The 26433-nt window shown below is 38.1% G+C and overlaps 1 protein-coding gene across 1 annotated transcript in view; it reads left to right on the top strand.

Annotated features, from left to right (window-relative positions):
* The window catches only part of LOC149184062 (uncharacterized), a 171656-nt gene extending 148053 nt beyond the window's left edge, over positions 1-23603 (top strand). The window contains exons 3-6 of the mRNA XM_089418829.1: positions 21861-22029; positions 22495-22593; positions 22920-23002; positions 23086-23603. Of these exons, the coding sequence (XP_089274955.1) occupies positions 21861-22029; positions 22495-22593; positions 22920-23002; positions 23086-23206 (472 nt within the window). The 3' untranslated portion in view covers positions 23207-23603. The remainder of the gene's footprint in view (positions 1-21860; positions 22030-22494; positions 22594-22919; positions 23003-23085) is intronic.
* Positions 23604-26433: the final 2830 nt, after the last annotated feature.

The raw sequence follows: 26433 nt of genomic DNA, 5'->3' as shown, positions 1-26433 counted from the left end.
TGATGGAGATGATGATTGCATTGAATTCCTCTTTTTGAGAGGACCAAAATCGACCTAAAGATCACTGAAATCGGATAAGGGAAAGTGTACTTATGAAGAAAAGCCCACGTGTGCATATTCGATAAGGTTGACCCTTAAGCAAATTGGACACTCTTGGAAGGCTATAAATGCAAGTGACCTCTACTTCATTTGGATATCATCATGAGACACTCTTCTATCATGGTTTTTGGCTTGCACAGGTCTGAGGCAGGTCCGGGGAGGAATGGGTTCGCTCTAAGGTAAAATTGCAGGGTCCGAAGCTCAAATCTCAGTTTTAGGGTTTTGAGCCTCAGTCATTGGCACAACACAGGAAGAAGTCAACCGCAGTAGCTTGCATAGAAGCTCATCCGTGCGACTGGAGCCTTCCAGTCGCACAGACAACTATCCATCCATGCAATTGGGAGTTAGGGTTTCAGAATCTCAATCGCTCGCTTGCCACAATACAGATTTGACCCTAGTCACTCACTTGCCAAGCTTAAGGGAGCGACTGGGCTGCTACAGTTGCACACATGACTCCTCCATGCAATCAAGGCCTAAATGATGGAATTTCAGTTGTCCGAAGATTTCGCTTAGTGACCGCAGTATTCGACAGTTCATTGCACACAGGGACCGTTCATTATAGGCTTCAGAGTCAGAATTTTGATTATAAGCATTGATGGGTTCATTTTATGGATATTGTTTAGTTGATTATTGCTGCATAGGTTTATGATTGAGGACATAAATTATTTTACTCTCAGTTATTGAATCATTCAATGATGATCTAATAAGAAGAAGAATTTGAAAGGGTTTTCCCCGTAGTGGGTTTTGCCCTAGTCTCTGACCAATCCTAGTGTCTATATGTGTGAATGCTTTTCTTCTATTGTTCCGCTGCATTAATGATGATGATATTGTTCTTTCTACATAGTTGCATTTGTTATTGAATAATGATCTGAATAATGTTATGATGTCATGGGGTGAAAATAATATAGAAATGAAAAAACATGCAATTATCAAAGCGAAGAACAATATAGCCCTAAGAAAAATTAACATGGTTTTAGAGCTGGGCCGAAGAAAAATCATGGAGATCACCCCTTGAATGACACCATTGAAGGATGCAAGAAAGGATGGAGGAGACCTAAAAGAATTCTAGGGTTTGAAGGAAACCCTAGGCAATTTTGTTATTAGGGTTTGATGGATATTAGGAGGTTAAGGTTTGAGAGAAACCCTGGTCTATGGCAAATATATGAGATATGAAATCTAGAAACCCCAGCATGGTCAAAGTGAAGATGTTCAAGCACTTGTGTCAAATTTGATGAAGCCATAGATGGGATAGTCTCTATTAGGCCTGGTTGTTGATAGAGTTGGTTGAAATATTGAAGGCAACATTGTTATATGGACAATGGACAATGATGGCTCTTGAAGGCTGGTTCAAGAGAGAGATGATCACCTCTCATTGAAGATAAATACTTTTCGATTTATGGTACTTCTTTAAGTCTTTACTTTTGTTTAAACTTATGGATTTGATTATTGTTTTGATTATTAGTTATGCTTCCTGCATATATATTTGGATGCTTCTAACTTCTTGATGAGTTATGATAAGTGGATCCTTTTTGAGGATCATGGCTAGTTCAGGAAGAGGGATCTGATGAAAAGGTGACAAAGCACTACAAGTTGCCTATGTAAAATAAGAAGGTGCACAGGTATTTGAATACTACAAGGTATGCATGGTATATTGTTTCAGTTGTAATATTGGATGGCAAGGTAAGCCCTAAGGTATGATGAGAATGTCTCCTTCACAAATGGCTCATGCATATGAAAATGATTTGGATTCATGGCTCTTATGATGAAATGATGCTTGATAATGACTTAGAACTTTGACTCGATGCTAAGATATGTTTTGGGCTATGATGACTAATGATTTGATTTGACGACTGATAATTTGCCTTGACAACAATGATATATGAGCATAGTGACTTCTGATGACTTATATTGGTATTTTGTGTTGAAATCTTTAGCTTTGACACATTGGTTGAAGTATAAACAATTGTGATTCAGTATGAAGCTATCTCTCAATGAATGGATGGAACCTGCATAACTTATCCTTGGTGCATGCATTTGCATCTAGTGACAAAAATGATTTATATTATGAGGATGACTTAATAAAGTTTGGCTTGATATTGCTTAATAATCAACAATTTGTTGATAGATGAAATCATAACTTGATGTTTCGATATGAGCTTTACCTATCACCTGGTCTAAAGAATATAATACAAATGATATTGATGAGTTTGATATTAGTTTTGATTTGACAACATTGGTTCATGTAAGGCTAAGCATATTGCTTTGGTCAAGTATTATGTTTGCAGAAAGCATTGTATGAAGCAAGCTCCTGGAGCCGGTTATGTCTGTATTGACAGTTACTTGGTGAAGCTAAGAAGATGTGTCGTTCTAAACCTCTACTTCAAAAGTGTTCCAAAGTATGATCTTGATTTTTTGTTTTATATACTGATGGTCTACTCTTGACAGGTAATGAACCTCTGATGATCAAAGTAAGAGGGAAATGGCTTCTGAAGCTCGAAATAATGAATCATGGCATGATGAATCAATTTCTGAAGTTTGGAAAAGAAAATCTATATTGAAGCTATTGAAGAATTGTTGGAAAGTGGAAATGCAAATCCTTGTACACTCTGATTGAATTTCAAGAAGTTGTGAAGAGATATTATCAAACTTGACTTGGAAACTGCCAGTTGATTAAAGCATTGATGTTCCGTTTTGAACACCAGTTCATATATATGATATACAATGAGCCTGAGGGAATTCATGATTGAGCAACTTCATAGACATTGAGTTGCCGCCAAACACCCTTCGAGATACTTGCATGGGGCAATCTATTTTTTATCTGAGATTTTATGTGATATATGACTGCATGGATGTACTGATGATGATTGGGATCATTATTAATGAGATGAGCACATCTGAGTGCTGCCTTAATATGAGATCTTCCATGATGTTTTGGATGAGAAGTCCGTAGCTTTAAGCATGTCCGAGGTGGAGTATGATGGTGCTAGCATTATTAGCTATGAGGCAGGACGAAGAAGATTTTTGGAGAGATGTTTGAGAAAGTTTTGGATATGACATTAATACATTGCGATGACATTGAGTGGATCTGATTAGCAGAGAATCCCATATATAGCTAGGACTGAGATACCTTCATATATTAAGACAATGCTGTTGTACGAGACAAGCTTAGGCTTGTGGTTGGCACCTCCTTGAGAGGAAGGATGACTATGGTATCCTTTTTGTGATATATATATATATATATATATATTTTGTTCTAATATGATATTTGATTTGATGTCCTGTATGAACAAGAGACAACTGCTATTAAGACATGATGATTACCAGATATGAGTACGATGATATGTTGCTGATCTATAGAAAGCATCGCTGATCGAGGATAATGAGCCAACTCTTCCTCCCTTGTTTGATCTCCTAGGGTGTGAAATTGAGATGGAGGGCTCCTGGGGTTGAGGGAACTCTAGGCAATAGGGTATCACCCCTATCTTCATAGGGTCGGAGATGTTGCTCCCCTCTCTTGGTCTTTGCAAAGTATAGCTCAGTTGGCATCATACCCACAAGCAGGGCTTGTTGGAATACCGCTCCTCGTTTGGCCAACGGGTTGAGAGTGTACTTGGGCCGTACAACCCATGCTGATTATGATGCAGGTGTTCTATCGCATGACTATTACGGGTCATTGATGGGAAGATCAGTAGGCAATATGATGGGCTGAGTAGTAGCTCCCCTACATCACCTATTACTCAATATGGGGTCGTAGACGTTTCGCTCCCCCATGAGATTCTGGGTTTGAGATTGAGTTCCCTGATGTGGTTCCAAGTTGATATGTGCTTCTTATGACATGCTCTCCGATGATGATGCATGTCATAGATTTAGCTCCCCACCGATATCCCCGGGTAGTAGCCCGTTGGCAAAGATTCTAGGTAGTAGCCTGATGGATAGAGGGTGGTAGATTGAGCTCCGCTCTGATGTCAAAATTCTTCTTCTTTTAGATTCGAGAATGTTCGACATATGAGTAGGCACAATCAAGAGATAAGTAGGAATAAGCAAGAGATGAATCGAGATGATCAATGACGGTACGTGATGATGAGATACTTGTAACTGAATATGATTTGTTGATAGGATACGCATGTCATGATGCAGGTGGAATTCTCCCTAGTTGAAAGGGAGTGTTAAAACATGCAATTGTGGTCAAATTCCACTTTGGACAACTCATTTGATGGATATGATGATTGCATTGAATTCCTCTTTTCGAGAGGATCAAAATCGACCTAAAGATCATTCAAATCGGATAAGGGAAAGTGTATTTATGAAGAAAAGCCCGCGTGCATATTTGATAAGGTCAGCCCTAAAGCAAATTGGACACTCTTGGAAGGCGATAAATACAAGTGACCTCTACTTCATTTGGATATCATCATAAGGCACTCTTCTATCTTGGTTTTGGCTTGCACAGGTCTGAGGCAGGTCCGCAGGGGAATGGGTTTGCTCTAAGGTGAAATTGCAAGGTCCAAAGCTCAAATCTTAGTTTTAGGGTTTTGGGCCTCAGTCGCTGGCACAAAACTGGAAGAAGTCAACCACAATCGCTTGCACAGAAGCTCAGCCGTGCGACTAGAAGGCTCCATCCATGAGATTGGGAGTTAGGGTTTCAAAATCTCAGTTGCTCGCTTGCCACAGTCCAGATCCGACCTTAATCGTTCACTCGCTAGGCTTAAGGGGGTGACTGGGCTGCTACAGTCGCACACGACTCCGTGCGACCGGGACCTAAATGATGGAATTTCAGTTGTTTGAAGATTTCGCTCAGCGACCGCAGTATTCGATAGTTGATCACAGATAGGGACAGTTCATTACAGACTTTAGAATCAGAATTTTCAGTATAAGCATTGGTGGGTTCATTTTATGGATATTGTTTAGTTGATTATTGTTGGATAGGTTTATGATTGAAGATATGGATTATTGTACTCTCATTTATTGAATCATTCAATGAAGATCTAATAAGAAGAAGAATTTGAAAGGGTTTTCCCCATAGTGGGTTTTGCCCTAGTCTTCGACCAATCCTAGTGTCTCTTTGTGTGAATGCTTTTCTTCTATTGTTCCTTTATGTTCCGCTGTATTGATGATGACGATATTATTCTTTCTACATAGTTGTATATGTTGTTGAATAATAATGTAAATCTGAATAATGTTATGATGTCATGGGGTGAAAATAATATGGAAATGAAAAAAAATGCAATTATCAAAGCAAAGAACAATATAGCCCTAAGAAAAATTAACACTCAAAAGGAAGGAGTGGACTATGACGAATTATTTGTATTGATCGCCCGATATACCACTATCCGATCTATTATTGTTCTCGCAGCAAATCAAGGATGGAGCCTACATCAGATGGACGCTAAGACTACTTTCTTGCATGGCTCACTTAAGGAGGAAGTCTACTTGGAACAACCACAGGGGTTTGAAGTACAAGATAGAATGACAAGTGTCTGCTGGCTAAAGAAAGCCCTCTATGGGTTAAACCAAGACCCCAGGTCTTGGTATGAGAGGATTGATAGCTATCTTATGAAGCTGAGATTTACAAGGAGCTACGCTGATCCAAGGAGCCATACTTCGGGGTTGAAAAGGACATGCCTCTTATTTTGGTCCTTTATGTTGACGATCTCTTTCTGATTGGTTCAGACACTCTCATTTATCAATGCAAGAGGGAGTTGACTTCCGAGTTCGAGATGAAAGACCTAGGACTGATGCATTACTTCCTAGGCTTGGAGGTCTAGCAAAAGCTAGGCGAGATTTTCCTTTCTCAAGGAAAATACATTGTGAAGCTACTAGAGAGATGTGGGATGATCGAATGCGAGTCTGTGTCTACTCCAATGAAACTCAACTTCAAGAAGCTATGTGGAAGTGCTGCTGGGCCCGAATTGGCAAACCCTTCTGAATATAGACAACTTGTGGGGGCCCTGATGTTCTTGGTAAACTCCCGATTGGACATATGCTTCGCTATAAATACTGAGTCAATTTATGGTTGAGCCTTCTCACATACATTGGATTGTTGCTAAGAATCTCTTGAGATATATTTGTGACACAATCAACTATGGGCTAAAGTACACTGCTGGGAATTTGAGGCTACATGGATATTCTAATGCTTACGGGGCTGGCAGTGTGGTGGATAGAAAGAGAACGTCAGAATGTTGTTTCTCATTGGGATTTGCTTTGATTTCTTGGATGAGCAGGAAGCAGAAATCAGTTGCTGTAAGCACTGCCAAGGCCGAATACATTACGACTAATATGGTCTGTTGTGAAGCTATTTGGTTGAGGAAGCTCTTCAGTGAGCTATCTAAGCACATGCTGGATGCCATTGTTATCTATTGCTATAATCAGAGTGGGATTAGCCTTTCAGAGAATCCTGTGTTCCATGACCACTCCAAGCACACTGATATCAGGTACCATTTATCCGAGATATGGTACAACGGGGAGCAATGAGGCTCCAACATCAGGACTGATGAGCAAGTTGCTGACATCCTAACGAAGCCATTGGGGAAGGTCAAGTTCTTAACCTTCCGAGAGAGACTTGGAGTTGTGGGAGGACCCTCCCTTGAGGGTCCCACTTGAGTTGGACATTGAGCTCTGGGAGCTCCTGGAGGCTTGGGGTACTTCTTGGAGCTATGTGAGACAGTAGGGTGAGTGGTTGACCTTCTCCTATAGGTACACTGTGGGTGAGTGGTTCACTTTCCCCATAGGTACGCTGTGGGTGAGTGGTTCACCTTCCCATGTGATACCCCATGGTTATATATGAGAGCATAGGGTGAGTGGTTCACCTTCCCCTGTGATACCCCATGGTTATATATGAGAGCATAACGTGAGTGGTTCACCTTCCCCTGTGATACCCCATGGTTATATATGAGAGCATAGGGTGAGTGGTTTACCTTCCCCTATGGCTGATGATATATGCATAGGATGAGTGGCTCACCTTCTCCAATGACATATGAGCAGGATGAGTGGTTCACCATCTCTTGCAGATGCCCAAACATACATCCTACCCATGTCGTCTGGAACTCTTGGGAAGTACCTCTCATTTGGCCAAAGAGTTGGGAAAAGAGGATAGGGACCATAGCACTACAGATGGACACATTGTGTACTGCCACACTCCCTATGTCTAGGATTCATGATGTTCAACAACTTGATCGTTCAAGATCAAGTCTGATTGGGGTTCTACCCTTGGTTATGTGGATTGACTTTAGTCAGTGGAGAGTGGCAAGGTCTTGTGACTCACTCTCGATCGATTCTTCTTCATTATCTATATCAGTGTTCAACAAAGTTGAGACGAGATGCAGAGATGGTTCATGATGATAGGATGGCATGATGATCGATGGTCTGATATTGGCAGGTGGAATTATCCCTAGTTGAGAGGGAGTGTTAAAATTGGCAACTAGGGTCAAATTCCACTTTGGATAGATCATTTGATGGAGATAGTTATTGCATCTAATTCCTCTTTTCGAGACGACCAAAATCGACCTAAGGTCACCCAAATTGGACAAGGAGAAATGTGTTTTTGAAGTGAATCCCACACTTGTGTAAATTGTCGAGGTCTACCACACATCATGTAGGCTCATGAAGCTCAAGCAACATGTCTTTTGACCCTCAACGACTTGTATAATAAGGATGACCTCAAGCCTCATTTGGCACCTGATCTTCTCACACGTGTGGCAAAAAGGAGGATGAATTTCAGGAGGCCGAATTTCAGATCTGTTGCAGGGTTTGACTAGTGTTGACCAAGGGCTATTTGACCTCCTTTGACTGTTTTTTTCTGGGAGAATTTTTGTTTGGGCAGGCCAAGTTTTTGGGTACACAAATTGAGGTGAAAGGAGCACTTTGACCTGTGTTGACAACAAAAGTTGACTACCGGTTGACTGATTTTGACAACTGATTGGTTGATTGTTTTGGGCTGACTTTGATTTGCAAGAGAGGCCGAGTTCTTCTCTCCTTTGACCAAGATCTTATTGAGAAGTTTGACCAGACTTTGACTGCCATTGATTTTCTGGTTAGGGCTGATTTGATTGCTGTTGACTGAGGGAAAAATTACAGATTTGACAAAGCTGTTTTGGACAGTGTTTTTGATCATCTATTGGCAAGTCAATTTTGACTTCATTGTACTCTCTCTCTCTCTACTGAACATTTGATATAATAATAAGAATTGATTAAGGGTTTTCCCCATCTTGGGGTTTTTCCCTGGCATTCGCCAAGTACTAGTGTTCTCTTGCCTTGGATTTTCTTCTACATCTATTGTTTATGTTCTATCTATAGTTACTGTCAATGTAATTAATGGTTAATGTGATTGCTATTGGTAATTAAGTGAAAATTGTCATTGGGTTGATAAAAGGAAATTGGAGTATTTGTTGCAAGCATAAATCATACCATTGTTAACTAAAATTAACATGTGGACCCCAGTTTTGTGTTTGGGGTACAAAGTTGGTCTCATGGGTCTCCTGGTGGTAGACTGTATAATAATTTGTATCTGCTCCATTGTTGAGGGCTTGGAGAATGGTGCTAGCCCTCCCATGTCTCAAGGGTGAGACAAACTTCATGTGGGTCTCAGATCAACTGCCAAGCCTTGTGTATACTGCTAAGCTGATTGGGGCATGCTGGTCGAAGTGCATCATCTCGTGAATAATAGGTGGCAAGGTGCAGACAGTGGTGCTGTAGGTGCCCATGGAGTGAAGTAATGGTGCTCTACAAGTAGAGGAGTCCCATGGCTCTGAATGCTTTACTCGGAGAATGTCATATACTCCTCTAGTGGACTTAGGCCCTAGTTAAGTTGCCCAACCCATGATGCAACCACCTACCAATCACATATAATGTCTAGTGTTGCATCCTCACCATTGGGTATAATAATTCATTAGTGCATCTAAGTGAACCAAGCTTGTTAATCAAGGGCACATTAAGACTTCATATGGGACTTCTCTTCCAAATTTGGGGCTTTAATCTTGTAATAGTGTTACCTCCCTTGGTAGGAGTGGTTAATAGACGACCCTATTAGGTGTTCCTAGCCCCTAAGGGGAAAGACAGGTCCCAGGTACATCCTTCAGTTAATAGGTGGCATGTGAATGATGATGAAATGGATGGGGACATGGGGATCTCAAGGCCAAATGCCATGGGTACAAGGATAGCAATGATGAGGGATGTCCACATATTGGGTATATAGATGTAGGAGGGAGCAATTGTGGATACATGAGTTACCCCGACCTTTATTTTTTTCACCCCTCTATATTTGCCTTTCTCCTTGTCCTGATTTTTTCTTTGTATTACTGCTCGGGGCTCCAAGAAATGAGAGCATGCTTTGAATGATGTAGAGCAGTTATTACCCCCTTAAGGTGGGGCAGTTCATCGTCCACTAGGGGTTGGGATGTGCATGGGTTCCTTAATGATGTGAGGGGTACTCTTGGGCCCTAAGAACCAAGGTGATGACCATGATAAGGGGTAGAGCTCATGTTTGGCTTTTGCCCATGTGCTATATTAAATGTCCTGACCATCTTTTGCATTTTATAATATTCTTTCTCTTTTGTTTCTTGCTTGTGGCCATGATATACTTTTAACTTTCTTTTAGCTACATCAACCTCTAGGGCAACATTTCTAGGTTCAACCTAGATATGTGGAGAATGGGAGGGGTTGTGCCAATGCTTGTGGACCTAGTGGTCATGTGGACCCAGAGAAAGAATATGATAAAATAGGGCTTGTAATGTACAAAGGGGAGTGAAAAATGTGGAACGAGAAAACATGCCCATGCTACCAAAATTTGGGTTTCCCAAGTAGTGCCCTTACTAAAACCATAGGCCAATAGGGGAGGTCCCATGGGACTAGGATTGAGGATTAACCTCCCATTTAAGGTGAGGGAAAAAACCATGGTTAAAGCCCTTCTTTTTCCAAGTTACCCAATTATCCATGCCCAATGAAAAACAAGCATAAGCACCCGATTGCACATTGAAAAACATACCTTTGGGTTGGATTGCCCACCTTCTAACATATGCTCTTAATAGATAGGTGAGGAAACATATCACTAATGCAAGAAGCAAAGATAAAGTGGCACATCACATTGGCTATAGGTGGCTCTCAGGGGTTGCTCGCTGCTGGCTGAAGAAGATGATTAGGAAAGAAGCCCTCCTAGGGGTCCCCAATTTTGGTGGGTAACAAGTCCTTTTCCACCCAATCATTGAGATGTCTTCTCAATGCCTTGTGCATTATGTGTCTTCTCCTTTAGCGTAGTCTTTCTTTTATAAGCTTGAGTTGTTGACCAAATCCACAACTCTAATCTCCAAAGTGATTGACATTTGAGATTTGATCTCAACATCACTTGAGATCGATAGTTGAGATTCATCTAATTCATTAATGCAAAAACCTTTGCATTTTATTATTAACTCATGTTTGTCTGATAATTTTTTTTACTTTAATCACTAAAGTAATTGCTAAGGTTAAGGGTGTATTAAGTGAGTTCCACATGCCTTGATACTTAGGCCTATGCAGAAGTACCTGTTTGAGCTATAGGCATCAACATGGAGTCCTCATGAACTCAGGGTTCTAGTGAGACTTCTCTGAGTGACATGCATGGTATTTTCTATTTTTAGTAGGTTTGTAACAGAGACTTGCATGTAAGAAATAATGGTTTATTTGGAATCCCCACAAGGTTTTGAGCTAATTTTGGGTGACATGTGAGCACTTTCTATTTTTACCAATACATGCATGTCAATTTTGATTGCAGATTCAGATTCCTTGCTGAAAGACGAATCCAATGAGTATGGTTTCATGAGAATCCAGACATTTCTATTTTTAGTAGTGGCTGCATGTTAGATCTAGTTGTCTTTGGATTCCCTACTAAAAATTGAGTTTGATGTTTTCGTTATAATCCAAGACATTCTATTTTTAGTAATCTTTACTTGGTAGCATTGACAACATATTTGGACTCCCCATGAGATTTTGAGTTTGATAAGTGTTGACCACTACGTGTCAACTACCCATAGCAGTACCCCCCCCTTTTTCGCAAAAGGGATAGCGCTTGATTGACGTGTTCGTGCCATTCGACAGTCATCGTCGACCTGATCATGTTATGTTGTAAACCCAGTCTGCATGTATAAATTATAAATAATCTTAGCAGAGTTGAGTCATGTATATAAATTGCCTAGGTGGACCTAATTTTCTAGTGATAATCTACGTTCCAGAAGGTTTTTTGTCTCACCGATCCATGATCGGCAGAGTTTTCCTTCAGCCTAACCCCAAAGCCGGAATGGATTTTGTCATTAGAATCTTAGAGGAATCCTAGTGTGTTGATCTGCTAGATTATATTTGGTCGCAGAACTGGGTGGTCCATGAGGGTCTATGTCAAATGGGTTTTCCCCCTTGAGATGTAAAATTGTAAAAGTCATGATGTAATGTGTCTTGAGGGTTAGAAAATGTTTTAATCCCCTCATAAGTCCTAAGTCCTAGGTGATTTTTCCAAAGGCTAAGTTCGAGGATCCATTTAAAAATAAATTAAAAATAAAAAATTAAAAAATTGAAAAGATAAAAAACAATAAAAAAAGGAATATATATAATAAAAAAATAAAAAAATTAAATAAAAAAATTGAAAAATTAAAAAATAATAAAATAAAATAAAAACTTAAAAATAATAAAATAATAATATTTTTGAGTAAATAAATGCAGAATTTCAATTTTTTAATGCATTAAAAAATTCGACGGATGAGATATCTTGATCCTCATCAACGATCGAGATCATTTTGACGTGGATCACTCGAACTAGCCGTTGGGAATTTTTCTTTAAATAGGGTGCTAGGGGTCATTTGAGATCAGATTGGATCTAAGAGTCTGGTGGCTAAGCAAGCTCTCTTGTAAAATTTTCCTGGTGCTAATAAAGAAAGACTTTGGGGTTGAAATCTTGCTGGTGTTACTCTCTTGAAGTGCTGTGAGCTGTTTTATTTTCTGCATATTTTCATTTTCAGCTATTAGTAACAACTTATTGTAGAGTATTGTTGAACACAGGTATCTTGTTCACTTGCTAGGGTTTGAATGGTATTAGAATTTCTAAAATAATGGCAGGTATCTCCATTGCATCTGAGATCTAGTACTGTTTTTCTCTCTTTATTGATGGTTGAAGTGAGCTGTGCAGGAAACTCTTATTGAAGAAGATCAGTGGGCGTTTGGGGAAGTTCTCGGCTGAACCAGCCAACTCCCGCAAGCACTCTCTTGCAGAGCCCAACCAGTTTCGATCTTGGGTTTATCATTTAAGTTTGTTTTTCTGAATTTGCATGAGAGATTTCTGAAGTATTTCACTGTAAATCTCGAATTTTGATAATATTACCATAGATTATTGACAAATCTGGCTGCTAAAGAGCCATAGATTTGTAAATTCATAGCTGGTTTGTAGGGTTTTATTTTCAATCCTTGCATATATTTTCTGGGTCTTTTGTTTTCCATTTGCAGGCTGCAGGTCTGGGAAGAAATCTAATTTTTGCAGGGCCTCTGTTTTGGTTGTCCAAGGGTTTTAAATTCTGTTACTTTCAGATCTGGAAATCTTTTGAGAGGGTTTCATCTCCAGAACCTGAAAACAAGTGGCTGCCTCCTGCAAACACCAGATCAAAACGACATTTTATCCATGCATTTTTTCTCTCCGCAACTCCTCATTTGCTGTAAACTCCTGCACGCTGCCAAAGTCTGCAAAATTATTACGCTGCCACCATAACCTTTCATCGATTTCCTTCAGCCGCCGTCTAGCTATACGCTGTCACATTTCGTTTCACCTTTCTCTTTCCCAAACTCGTTCATGCTGCCAGGCCTGCGTTCTACACTTTCTCTCATCTCTATGTTGCCATTGTTATCACCCTGCATGCATCCCTTCAATCCTCTGCCCGTCGAGCTCCTCCACGCGTTTTTTATTCTCCATACCCCCCACGCGCAGTGCCATTCGCTCTGTCCACGCGACCTTATTCTTTGTTGTATTTTCCCATCTCTGCAAGCCCAAGCTTCCACGCTGAGCAGATCCCGCCTGTCTACCTGCACAAAGAAACGAGTTCCTCCTGCCTCCTGCGTGAAGTTTCTCCCATTGCTCATCACCCTCACGCTGACCTGTGGGTTCAAAATCGCAACATTCTTCACACAGCCTCTTTTGTCTTCACACAACCTGCAAATAAAAAAAAAACGCACAGTCTTTCACGCTCAACTCGTAGCCCCGAGTTTCCATTCCACAACGGCTGCCAAATTCCACCTGCGTGTTGTTTTGTCCTTCGTCCAGCTCTGCCGTGCCACCTACACAAACAACCAAAACAAAATGAAATTCTTATATGCGTAAGTTTTTTTTTTTAAATGCATACATTGGTAAGTTTTTGGTTTACATTTTATGTTTTTTTTTTAGAACTAGATTACTATAGGCTTTAGATTTTAGTTTAATTTTTTATTTTAATTTTTGATCTTTATCAAAAAGGAAAAAAGGGAATTCGTTAGGGTTTAGTTTAGTTTCATTCTCGTATGCTTTAAATTTTAACAATTTTTATTGAAGTTTCAGTTTCATTTAAATTTGAATTAGATTAGATTTAATTTTGGTCTAGCGTTTAGTTTAATTTAGAAATTGTAAAGTTTCATTTAGTTTAATTAGAATTTAGTTTTGTTTTATTTTAATCTTAGAATTTTATTTAAAAAATATTTTTTTTTTATAAAAATTATAAAAATAAATAAATCATAAAAAAAAAAAAAAAAGTCCCAAAAACATAAAAAGTTTTAATCTTTAGTTTTTACTTTTGATTTTATTTAGTGTAAGTCTTAGTTTCAGAATTACTTTTTAGTTTAGAAAGGTTAGTTTAAATTTCGTTAAATAGATTTAATTTTGTTAGATTTTAATAATAAACAATTCAAAAAAAATTCAAAAAAAAGAAAAATGTTAGATTAGTTTTGAAAGAGTCATTTTTTTTAAATAGATTTTAATTTTGACTATTTTTAGGTTTTAGTTTTAATAAATCTTTAGTTTTAGATTGATAAAAAAAAAAAAAAAAATTATAAAACTTAAAAACATAAAGAAATTGTTTTCTTATAGTTTAGATTTAATATCATTTAGATTTTCTTTTTGGTTTAAAAGTTTCATTTAGTTTCAAAATTTTGTTTTATCTGAAAAAAATTAAAATATTTTGAAGGCCTAACAAAATCTTGGAAATTTCATTTTGGCGAATTTTGCAGTGTTTATGTTTCATTTCTCTATGGCTAAATGCACTTAAAGGTTTAGTTAAAGTTAGCTGTGCGAAAGTGGCAACTGATCAGCGTTTAAATTCTGTGATCTTTTAAAGCATTTAATTTTTCTTTAAGTTTAATTGCTGGATCATCGTGAATCCACTAGATATCTTGCATTGCTTGGGTCATTTGATGATAAATGTTTGTACATTTAATCATTAACTCCACAAGGCACTAGTCTATTAATCTGGTAAAATCAATTTAGTGCTTGTTCCTTCGTGTCTCCCAACCCAACTGTTTCACAGTTGGTCATTCATTTTCCCATAGGGTCTACCCCCCTTAGCTGCGGGAGACAGGCTTAAACGGAGAGATCGGGGATCAGAGTGACAGCCCCCGGTCTGAGCGTTGTCGTGACAATCTGTGCGACAACATTTTTTGGCGCCGTTGCCGGGAAGAGTTTTTCTGTCCCTGGCTTTTCAATGACATTCATATTCTCATTTCTCATCATTCTTTCATCTTTCTCATCTCGCGTTTGAGCTGGCAGATTCAACATTTTTTGGAATCATTTGGATCTCTTTCATCACTTTATTTTTCGTCATATCAACAACTTCTCTTTAGTTCGTTTCTTGTTTGGGTGGCGACTCCATTTCTTTTCATTTTCCCAGACAAGAAGCCTCTCTCATATCAGCTTGTTGGTTACTTTTTGGATCCTAGAATTTGACTCATTGTTCAAGTGGCGACTCCACTTCTTTCATTTATTAATTTTCTTGAGCAAAGATCTCTTTCTATCATCCATTTGATCCCTTATTATTCATCATGGATTATTCGTTTAAACGATGTCATTTATTGGTGTTCGCCATGATATTCTGGAGGTGGCCATTTCTAAATTACTTGTGTTCTCGGGTGGTGATTCAGTCGCTGTTAAAAAGCATCTAGGCTGGTTTACTCGTATAATGATCATGTATTGTAGATCTCCTCAGTATAATCATGAAGATGTCAAAATGCGTCTATTTGTCCTTTCTTTAGAAGATGATGCTTTGAATTGGTTTAATAGTTGTCCTGAAGATTCCTTCACTTCTTTACAAGACATTGTCGATGCTTTTAAAGATAGATATGGTGATCCAGATAGCTCTCCTTGTGCCCCTAAAATTGTGCAACAAAATGAAAGTAATCTTATAAAAGGTCCAGGAAAATGCTTCATATTAGAATTTGCCATCCACTTGTACCATTGCAGATCATAGTGGAAAAGTAGGAACAAATTGTAAAAACAGTGTTGACAATGAAAAGGAAGATCATAAGCAAATTATACAAGAACTAATGCTGCTGGTAAAAAATATGGAGATCAATCAAACTAATTACGCCAATGATGTGAGAATTTTATGCACCCACCTGGAAAAGCGTAATAGGGAGATAGAGATCATGCAAAATCAGCATACTAAGGAAATTGAGGCCATGAAGACTAATCATGACACATAAATTAGTTTTATGCAAAGCAAGTTATCAGGCTTAGAGGAAAATATGACGACCATGCAAGCAAATCATAAGGAAGAGATAAACTCTATGCAGCATTGCTTAATGACCATAAAGGAAAAAGACGATAAAGTAATAAAAGATATGGAAGCTAATCAGATATGTCTTCAGAAAAAGTTATTGACCATGGAAGAAGATCATGCCAGGGAAATTAGTGCTATGAAGGTTGAGCACTCTAGTCATATGGATGCCATTAAAATACAGTTTCAGAAATTTCAACAGCAATCGGAAGATGAAAGAACCCAAGGAACGTCAATAGATCAGGAGCCTCCCTATCTATTACAGCAAGCTCCATCTTGTTATGAGGTTCTTTGTTCCATTGAAGGTGACCTGGATAAAAGGGAAGTTAATAATCAGATTGATGCTCACACGGTTAAACCACCAGTCATAGAAGGTCAAGTTATAACTCATGGCACTTATGAGATTGATCCATCATCCTTGACAGGGCAGATGCAGAATGAAGAAAGACATGTCACGCATATCTTACATACTTCATCTGAGAGCTTTGAAGCAAAAAGTTCCACGTCATCAGTGATACAACCTGCCACAAAGAAAAAGCGCAAGAGAAAGAAAATGAGAAGAAGATTTGATGCATCAGATGGCCGCGAGTAGCTTGATTTTCGGATAGGGAAAAGTCCTACCATATGCAGAATTGGACATGGCACATCCGACAAGCAGCCGACAGATTTGCCTGAAAGCAGGCAAATGCTCAGTATACACTATATTGAACACATCTGATGCCATGGGGCATCCTCTGTATTTCTAACCCTACTCCTTGTTTTTTCAGCATTTTCATTTATGTTTTAGGATTAGATTTACTTTTTTATGTTGTTAGATAGTTAATAAATGAAGAGCTTATATCTTTCATGTGCTTAATGTTATATGATGATTTTTTGGACGGACGCTACTTATATTTTGTTGTGTGTTGCATGGATGCAGATTCTGGATTCTCACATTCCTACAGTGCAGCAACGTGTCCCCAAGTGGAGCCAGATGTTGACCACTACGTGTCAACTACCCATAGCAATACACCCCCTTTTTTTCGTAAAAGGGATAGCGCTTGATTGACGTGTTCGTGCCATTCGACAGTCATCGTCGACTTGATCATGTTATGTTGTAAACCCAGTCTGCATGTATAAATTATAAATAATCTTAGCAGAGTTGAGTCATGTATATAAATTGCCTAGGTGGACCTAATTTTCTAGTGATAATCTACGTTCCAGAAGGTTTTTTGTCTCACCGATCCATGATTGGCAGAGTTTTCCTTCAACATAACCCCAAAGCCGGAATGGATTTTGTCATTAGAATTTTAGAGGAATCCTAGTGTGTTGATCTGCTAGATTATATTTGGTCGCAGAACTGGGTGGTCCATGAGGATCTATGTCAAATAGGTTTTCCCCCTTGAGATGTAAAATCGTAAAAGTCATGATGTAATGTGTCTTGAGGGTTAGAAAATGTTTTAATCCCCTCATAAGTCCTAAGTCCTAGGTGATTTTTCCAAAGGCTAAGTTCGAGGATCCATTTAAAAATAAATTAAAAATAAAAAATAAAAAAATTGAAAAGATAAAAAACAATAAAAAAAAGGAATATATATAAAAAATAAGAAAAAAATTAAAAAATTAAATTAAAAAATAATAAAATAATAATAAAATAAAATAAAAACTTAAAAATAATAATATTTTTGAGTAAATAAATATAGAATTTCAATTTTTTAATGCATTAAAGAATTCGACGGATGAGATTAAGAGATATCTTGATCCTCATCAACGGTCGAGATCATTTTGACGTGGATCACTCGAACTAGCCGTTGGGAATTTTTCCTTTAAATAGGGTGCTAGGGGTCATTTGAGATCAGATTGGATCTGAGAGTCTGGTGCCTAAGAAAGCTCTCTTGTAGTCATTTTTTCATGCAATAAAGAAAGACTTTGGGGTCAAAAATCTTGCTGGTGTTACTTTTCTGAAAACGCTGTAAGATTGTTTTATTTTTCTGCATAATTTTATTTTCAGCCATTAAGGATAGCTTAATGAAGATTGATCTAGGCACAGGTATCTTGTCTGATCTTTGGGGTTTGAATGATAGTTTAGATTCTGAAACATAATGGCAGGTATCTCCATTTGATTTGGGTTTCACTATTGTTTTCTCCCTCTATGTTAATGGTTGATTTTAAGCTGTGCGGGAAATCCTTTTTTTTTAGATTACCGGGCGTTACGGGAAGTTCTCGGCTGAACCAACTAACTCCTGGATTGTGTTTTCTGAAAGAGCCCAGCCAGTTCTTAATCCCGTGGGCTTATCATTTGAAGTGTCTCACTATGAATGCATGCAGGGTTTTTTGAAGTGTCTCACGTTAAAATTAAATGCTAATAATACTACTGTGATTATTGACAAATTTGGCTACTAAAGAGCCTTAGATCTGTAAATACTGTAAATTACTTAGTTGGTTTTAGAATTTTTTTTTCTCTGGCATATTTTATTTCTGGGTTTTTTCCATTACAGGTTGCAGGGTTTTTCTGAAGATTTCCGAGGGTTTGTCTAAGCTATTTTGTTGTCCAAGGGTTTCAAATATCAGTTGTTTTCAGATTTGGAGGGTTTCGATTGTTTTGCAGGAAGAAATTTCTCGAAATTTTTTTGTGACCTGGGCAAAGCCCTTGCTGCTTGGCCAGCTGCCTGTTCGCTGCTGCAAAAAAAAAGTAAAACGCTGCACACATATCCCTCTGCTGCCGTATCATCCTTTCTCTCTGCGTTTTCATTCCAGCTCTCAACGTGTCAATCCCTGCAATCATTTTTTCACCCCGCTACTCAGCCTTCATCCCAGATCCTCCCGTGGTTTTCTTGCCCAATCATTGGTTTCTGCAACACGTTTTTCCATCAGCACCTGTCCTCTGCGTGGCTGTTCTCCTCTGATCCGGCAGTTGCAAAACCTGCAAATCAAAATCCTTTCACGCTGCCTTTCAGTTTTTCTTCATCATCGCTCCACTGCTGTCATACGCCTAAGTCTGCACACACACAGCAAGACAAAAACACAAAAAACTCAAGAAAAAATCGATTTTTTCTTTACGGCAAGCTTGTTTCTTCCTGCGTCCAGCTCATCCGCTGCCTCATTTTCCTGCACGCTTCCCTCATATTTCTCCGCCATTCTCCTCTACCTGCGTACTCCCTTCCCTTCCTCACGTGGTGCTCTCAAATCTCATCCCTGCAGCCGCATACTCCTCTCATCGGTGGCCTCCGAAACCTTTGATACTTCATTGCCTGCGTGCTTCCAACAGCCTCGTCCCTTTCCGCCGCATTGCTCCAGCAAACCTGTACACGAATACGCCTTTTTTTTTCTTTGTTATATGCTTAGGGTTAGTGTTAATTTTATTCCGCTGTAAATATTTCATATACGTGGTGTTAGCTCAGGTTTGATATTCATTCGTTCAGGCCTAAAGTTTAGATATATATTGAGTTTCATTTTTATTTAGGTTGTATATGTATATATATATTTAGGGTTTAAAATTTTAGATTAGCTTTTGGTATTAGAATTAAATGCTTTTTAGTTTAGTTTTGTTTTATGTCATAAAAAAATCAATAAAAATAAAAAAATAAAAAATTATTTTAGACTTTAGTTTAGTTTAGTTTAGAATAGTTTTAAGTTTTATTTTTATTAAGATTTTAGTTTGTTTTAAACTTAAAATTTTATAAAAGTATAAAAATAAAAAAATCAAAAAGAACATAAAAAGTTTTAGTCCTTAGTTTTTACTTTTGATTTTATTTAGCTTAGAATTTAGTGTTTTAGATTAGATTTTAATTATTTCAAATTTTGTTTACTTTAGTTTTAGTTTAGATTTTAATTTTAAGTTTTGTTTTTAAAAAAAAAAATTTATAAAGCTTTAAAAAAGCATAAATAAATTGTTTTCTTATAGTTTAGATTTTGATATAATTTAGTTTAGATTTAATATCATTTAGATTTTTTTTTTTTGGTTTAAAAGTTTCATTTAGTTTCAAAATTTTGTTTTATCTGAAAAAAATTAAAATATTTTGAAGGCCTAACAAAATCTTGGAAATTTCATTTTGGCGAATTTTGTAGTGTTTATGTTTCATTTCTCTATGGCTAAATGCACTTAAAGGTTTAGTTAAAGTTAGCTGTGCGAAAGTGGCAACTGATCAGCATTTAAATTCTGTGATCTTTTAAAGCATTTAATTTTTTCTTTAAGTTTAATTGCTGGATCATCGTGAATCTACTGGATATCTTGCATTGCTTGGGTCATTTGATGCTAAATGTTTGTACATTTAATCATTAACTCCACAAGGCACTGGTCTATTAATCTGATAAAATCAATTTAGTGCTTGTTCCCTCGTGTCTCCCAACCCAACTGTTTGACAGTTGGTCATTCATTTTCCCATAGGGTCTACCCCCCTTAGCCGCGGGAGACAGGCTTAAACGGAGAGATCGGGGATCAGAGTGACAGCCCCTGATCTGAGCGTTGTCGTGACAATCTGTGCGACAACATTTTATGGACATGCAGACAATTTTCTATTTTTAATGGTGCCTATTTTTAGGGGTGCTACATTTGGTAGGGTACCCCTATATGTTTCAGACATTTTCTATTTTTCCTATTTTTTAGGGGGCTGTTTTCTTTGGCATGTCTATTTATAGTAGGGTGACATATGGCTGTCTGAGAGGTTGAAACATTTCTGGAGTGGACAAGTGGCAACGAGTCATCAATGATGTGGCAAAGTGCGTGAATAATTTGCATGATTGGAGGGAGGTATGATGTGGCATTGTTAGCAATTTATTTTTCCTCCAATCTATTTCCTCTCTCCTAATGTGCTTTACCCCAAAATTATGCCAGGATATTTTTAATCCAGTAGAATAAGCCAAAATTGCCTAAGGATATTTTTAGCCTAGTTCGAATTAACTAAGGATATGGTTATCAAGTTGACTTTGCTAAAATTACTTCAGAGATATTTTTAGTCCAATTTGAAAATGCCAAAATTATGTGAGGATATTTTTATCTCAGGTCGAATTTACTCAAAATACTCGAGGATACTTTTTACCCAAGTTGAATTTGCTAAATTTGTGGTCAAGGATATTTTTATCTCATGACAACTCAGAACTACTTCAATTGAACTCAAGCATGTGCCACTTCAGTCAGTTTTTTCCTCCACTTTAGTTCAATTAGATGGTGAGTTGACTCTACCTCAGTGATTCAGTGGCACCTTTGATTTGAGTTGTCCCTTACAAATGCTTGGTCATAACAATCTTCTACGATATATTTTAAGAAAAAAAAGGAACAAGAAAATTCCCTGAAAGGTTTCTCAGTCTTATTAAGCAACCCCTTTACGAATTAAAAGTAATTTAGAAAAATGGGCAAAAATTAAAAGGTATATGTTGGAGGATATATCAACTTTGATCCCTTGTATGTCAGCATTATTGTAGTCTAAGTTAAAAGAATGGATTTTCGGCTGATGTTCACCATCTTGCTCCATTAGAGCAATATCAGACCTTTTTGTTACTTTGTTTTTCATGGAATTCCTCATGGTGTGTCTACTGTGACAAAAAAAATTGCCAATTGAACTTGTGCATGATTATTATTGTTAATTAATTATCATTCTCACCCTTCAAGCTGCAAATCTTATTGGATGTCCTTCTTTTGGTTTGCCATCCCATGTAATCACATAATTTGAATTTGTCATGCATTTTTTATTTTCTAGCAGTACATTGTTTGCAATTAATTTCCTGTGATTAGCTTTTAAATGTTCAACTTATTAACCAGAATTTAAAACTAGTGCTACTCTTACATCATTAGATTAATGAATTGCAAAATGACAATTTAGTTCAACAACCTTTGTTAGTTAGTGCAACACATATAGATGAACTTTTAAGTAAGACTAAGAAGGCTTGTTTGGATCTTGTGTAGACCTTGCATGTAATGTATTTTACTCTAAAGAGTGTTAACATACTCTTATGTGAAGCAAATCATCTTCTTATCTTAATTTACATGTCTCTGATAACTGTCTCAAGGCCAATTCTTGAAACTTTGTGTTTGACTATCTGTTTAAGCAGTTCTAAGAACAAAGTTCCTGTTTGGCCATTCCTTGTAATGTCATTCTTTGGCGGTGCATATGCTCTCATACCATATTTTGTATTATGGCGGCCACCACCTCCCATTGCAGACAAAGAGGAAACCAAGCGCTGGCCACTAAAAATTCTTGAGTCCAAAATAACTGCAGTGGTAAGTTCAATGATAACTCTATCATTTTGTCTGAAGTTCAGTACTGACCAACTTTCTTTCCTTCGAATTAACCACTTGTACTAATATGATTGAGTTACTTAACATAAATACAGCACTTAAATGAGAAATAAGGCCTTTATTTATGATTCATGATCTTACAGTATGATATGAGGCCTCTATATATGTTTTACATGTGTTTTTTGTGCTTTTAAGAGAGGAGATGCTCCTTTGCTATACAGTCGAGTCTCATTGGCTTATTTTTGGTCATTAGTGGTCCTTAATATATTTTTTTTTCTTTCACAAACTATCTTTATGAAAGTGGTCATTTAAATTTTATACATTGATGTGCTTTACGGCCATATTCATCTTTGAAGACTCTAAACGTCTGATTTCAAGTTTATATACTCTAATGTTGGTTTCTCCTTTTGCTTTGAAACTACACATGAATGAATTCCACATGCTCAGACATTGATTTTGGGAGGAGTGGTCTTGACCATCAATGCTGGACTGGCGGGAGAAGGTGCATGGAAGGAGTTCTTTCAGTACTTTAGAGAGAGCAAATTTGTAGGTTTTCCTCCATGCCTATATTCTCATTAGTAGCTATACAAGACTGAACGCTTAGACAAGGTGATGTCATTGACCAAGACTGCTTTGAACGCGAGAGAGATTTTATATACCTTGACATCATAGCTCTTCTTTCCTACTTAGTGACAGATATAATTGTGCATCTTAGTCTGGTCTTTGGGAATCTGGAATAAATATTTATTGTTTCCTTTGTGCAAGTCATATTCCTATGGCTACCTTGTTAGTTGGAAATTTAATGGATCAAGTTTACTTAGACGATACGTCTTTGCCTAAATTTTCTATACTGACCAAATCAGTCTGTGCAGATACATGCTACCTGTATTGATTTTTTGACACTGTCAACATTGTCTCCTTTTTGGGTCTACAACGATATGACTGTTCGAAACTGGTAAGATTTTTTTGGACTGACCACCTACACATGTTTTTGTTTCAATTTGGGTTGATTTAATATTAGTACTCCCTCTTTCACAGGTTTAATAAAGGATATTGGTTATTGCCATTAACATTGGTTCCATATCTTGGACCTACAATATACCTAGCATTACGACCACCTCTTCCATCTGCCATGGTCACGGATGAGAAGAATATATGACTGCAATTCTCAGCTGAAGGGGAAGTCTGTTTCAATTCTACTCATTTTGTATTGGCAGGCAAGACAAAATCTTATTATAATCATTGTCTTGATTCAAAGCATAGCTTTTGTTAGTTGAAAACATCAGACTATAGGAATTCATTGTATCTTCAGTTGTAACATTTATTGGCATGTGAATTTGCAAAGTTTGTCTAGTGGTCAACTATTTCTGCTATATGAGAATCTGTAAAATGTAGAGCAAAAAAGAGAAAACAATAACAATGTACGGCACAGTGGAATGATACAACAATGACTCCGTCTCTCTCATTAATGCTCTTATTAAATACATGTAGGATCTTGTAAAACTGCTTCACAGAATATAATCAGTTACGCAAATGAAAATGACTTTTTAAACTAAGTTATCGATCTGAAGGAAAGTCTATAAATGGACATTTGTGAAACTATATCTAACACCTCTTAATGACCATTTTTGTGGCTTACAAACATTAGTGATCTGAACTTTTCAAGCTTGTCTTTGGAGAGTACCTTAGTGAGAATTTCTGTAACCTGCCCCAAAGTGGGACAATAAATTAAAATCGTACAATCTTTTCCTATTTGTTGAATATAATGGTGATGCACTTCGCATGGCTTGGTATGAGCATGATAAACAGGATTCTTTGTCATTTTTAATGCACTATGGATTCAATTTTCAAATCACCAAGTAACCTCAAACATACTGCTTCTCTCAATGCTCTGGAAGCTGCTTTGTACTCTGCCTTTGTAGAAGATGTGAAAATTCTATCACTGCAACAATTGATTTATTTTACCTACTTATTTTCCAGTAAGTTATTTATGAAAATCCTTCAATAAACATTAAAATAAATTCTGCTGCAGATATCACACCATAATACAGAAACAAACACATGCACAAGAATCAACACATCGACACAGATATTTTGGACAACAGTCCCCGGAAAAACCCAATGTGGGAAAACCGGTGCAGCAAGGGAGGATTTTATTATTCAACAATTCTTCAGTACAACTGGGTGCCAAATTGGCTTACCCAACAGAGAGAAAATTCTCCAGCACTTCTCCCAGTCTCAGCGTTAGCCTGGTTGACCTCTGCGTAGCTCCCAGACCCTCTGCGTTAGCTCCTGCCTCTCTGCGTCAACACTGGGCCTCTCTGCGTCACCCACGCAAGCCCTCTAGTGACTGCGCAGTCTGCTGCCTCTGCATCTGCCTGAGAGGCTCTGCGTCTGCCTGAGAGGCTCTGCGTTTGCCTCTCCAACCTCTGCGCTGGTCTTCTGGTGTTGACCCCGACTCTCTGTTACGTACTAGCTGCCTCTTGCTGCTCTCCAGACTACTAGCTCAAATTTTTCAGCTAATCCCGCTTCAGAAATCGAACTGACTGGTCTCCCTTAGTGTATTCTCCAACTGACCCTAAGCCTCTTCTTATACTTTTCTCGTTGGTCCATCAACGACTGAGATTAAATCTCTAATCAACGGCTAAGATTAGATTTGGCTTGATCCATGACTTTTGGAACCTTCTAACTGTAGGAATTTACAGGGTAAGTTCCTCAGAAAGAACACCAAAAGGACACCGCTCACAACCAGATCACAGATCAATACACCAGTATTTTTGACGTGGTTAAAACCCTCAAAGAGGGAAACAGTCCACGGCCTGTCCCAACGTGGGTACTACAGGCAATTTATTAATCAAGGAATGAAAATTTACATAAGCTTCTCTCATGCACGGATTACCCGAACAATGACCCTCCATGCGCTTTAAATAGAACTCATGGACCAATCGGGTGTCAAGCCACGGATCAAGTGTTGGTAATACCGAGGAGAGAGTGAACCGTCGGATCACTACATATCGTGACCGTCGGATTGTAAGTTACAAAATGTACAACGGTAAAGAAACACACTTTACCTAACTCTATACCTAACTCTATACTAGACCAAGTTGAACTTAACTATTTCCTATGTGTCGGAATATCCTAACATCCCCCCTTAAGAACAACTTGGGATAGGATTGAAGGATTTACAAATATGACACAATAGGAGAAGGAAGGAGGCACTAGAGCCTATCCCCCCTTAGTGACAACTTCCTGAACTCCAAGCATATATCGAAGTTTAGTGAACTTCGCCTCTGTGAGAGCCTTTGTGAAGATGTCTGCAACCTGATCATCTGTTGAACAATATTGCACTTCAAGAACATGGTCATGAATGAGCTTTCTGATGAAGTGCATGTGTAGTTCAATGTGTTTGCTGCGCTGATGCTGGACTGGATCTTTGCATAGCTGAATGGCACTTTGATTATCACACCAAAGTGTGGTTGGATGCTGCTGCTCAAAGCCAAACTCTGATAGGATCTGACGAAGCCACAAGGCTTCCTTACTAGCTTCCACGGCACCACGATACTCTGCTTCTGCTGACGAAAGAGAAATGGCAACCTGTTTCTTACAAGCCCATGTAATAGGTCCTGAACCAAGAGTGAAGACATAACCGGCAGTAGACTTCCGATCATCAGGGTCACCAGCCCAATCAGAATCAGTGAAACCAACTAATAGAGGAGCTGCTTTGGCACTGTAATGAATCCCAAACTGTACTGTACCTCGAACATAACGAAGTATTCTTTTAGCTGCTTTCCAATGACTTTCACGGGGGTTTTGCATAAAACGAGCAACAAGGCCAACAGCAAAGGAAAGATCAGGACGAGTATGGGTTAAATACAAGAGTTTTCCTACAAGTTGACGGTATAAGGTAGCATCAACTTCAGGAGAAGTACAAGAGACTGAAAGTTTGACTCCAGACTGAAAGGGAGAAGGGGCTGGCTTACAGTCTTCCATGTGAAAATGACGAAGAATATCACAAGCATACTTGGACTGGGAAAGGGAAATACCCTCCTTGGATTGCAAGACTTGAAGACCGAGAAAATAGTGTAAGTGTCCTAAGTCTGTCATTTCAAATTTCTTTTTAAGGCTGGACTTCACATGGTTTATAAGGTTGGGATCACTACCAGTAAGGATAAGATCATCAACATAAAGAACAAGGATGATAAGAGAGTTGCCCACTTTCTTGGTGTAGACAGTATTGTCAGAATGACACCTAGAAAAGCCAGATTCTAAAAGAAAGCTATCCATTTTGGCATACCAAGCCCGAGGAGCTTGCTTGAGACCATAAAGAGATTTCTTAAGTCGACATACAAGGCTGGAGTCTGTTTGGATGAAGCCAATGGGTTGTTC

The sequence above is a fragment of the Pinus tabuliformis genome, chromosome 3_2, assembly GCF_031772625.1.
Source record: "Pinus tabuliformis cultivar Carrire ecotype Pingquan chromosome 3_2, CPIR1, whole genome shotgun sequence".
Classification (NCBI taxonomy): domain Eukaryota; kingdom Viridiplantae; phylum Streptophyta; class Pinopsida; order Pinales; family Pinaceae; genus Pinus; species Pinus tabuliformis.
This window is presented reverse-complemented; position numbering and strand designations above follow the sequence as displayed.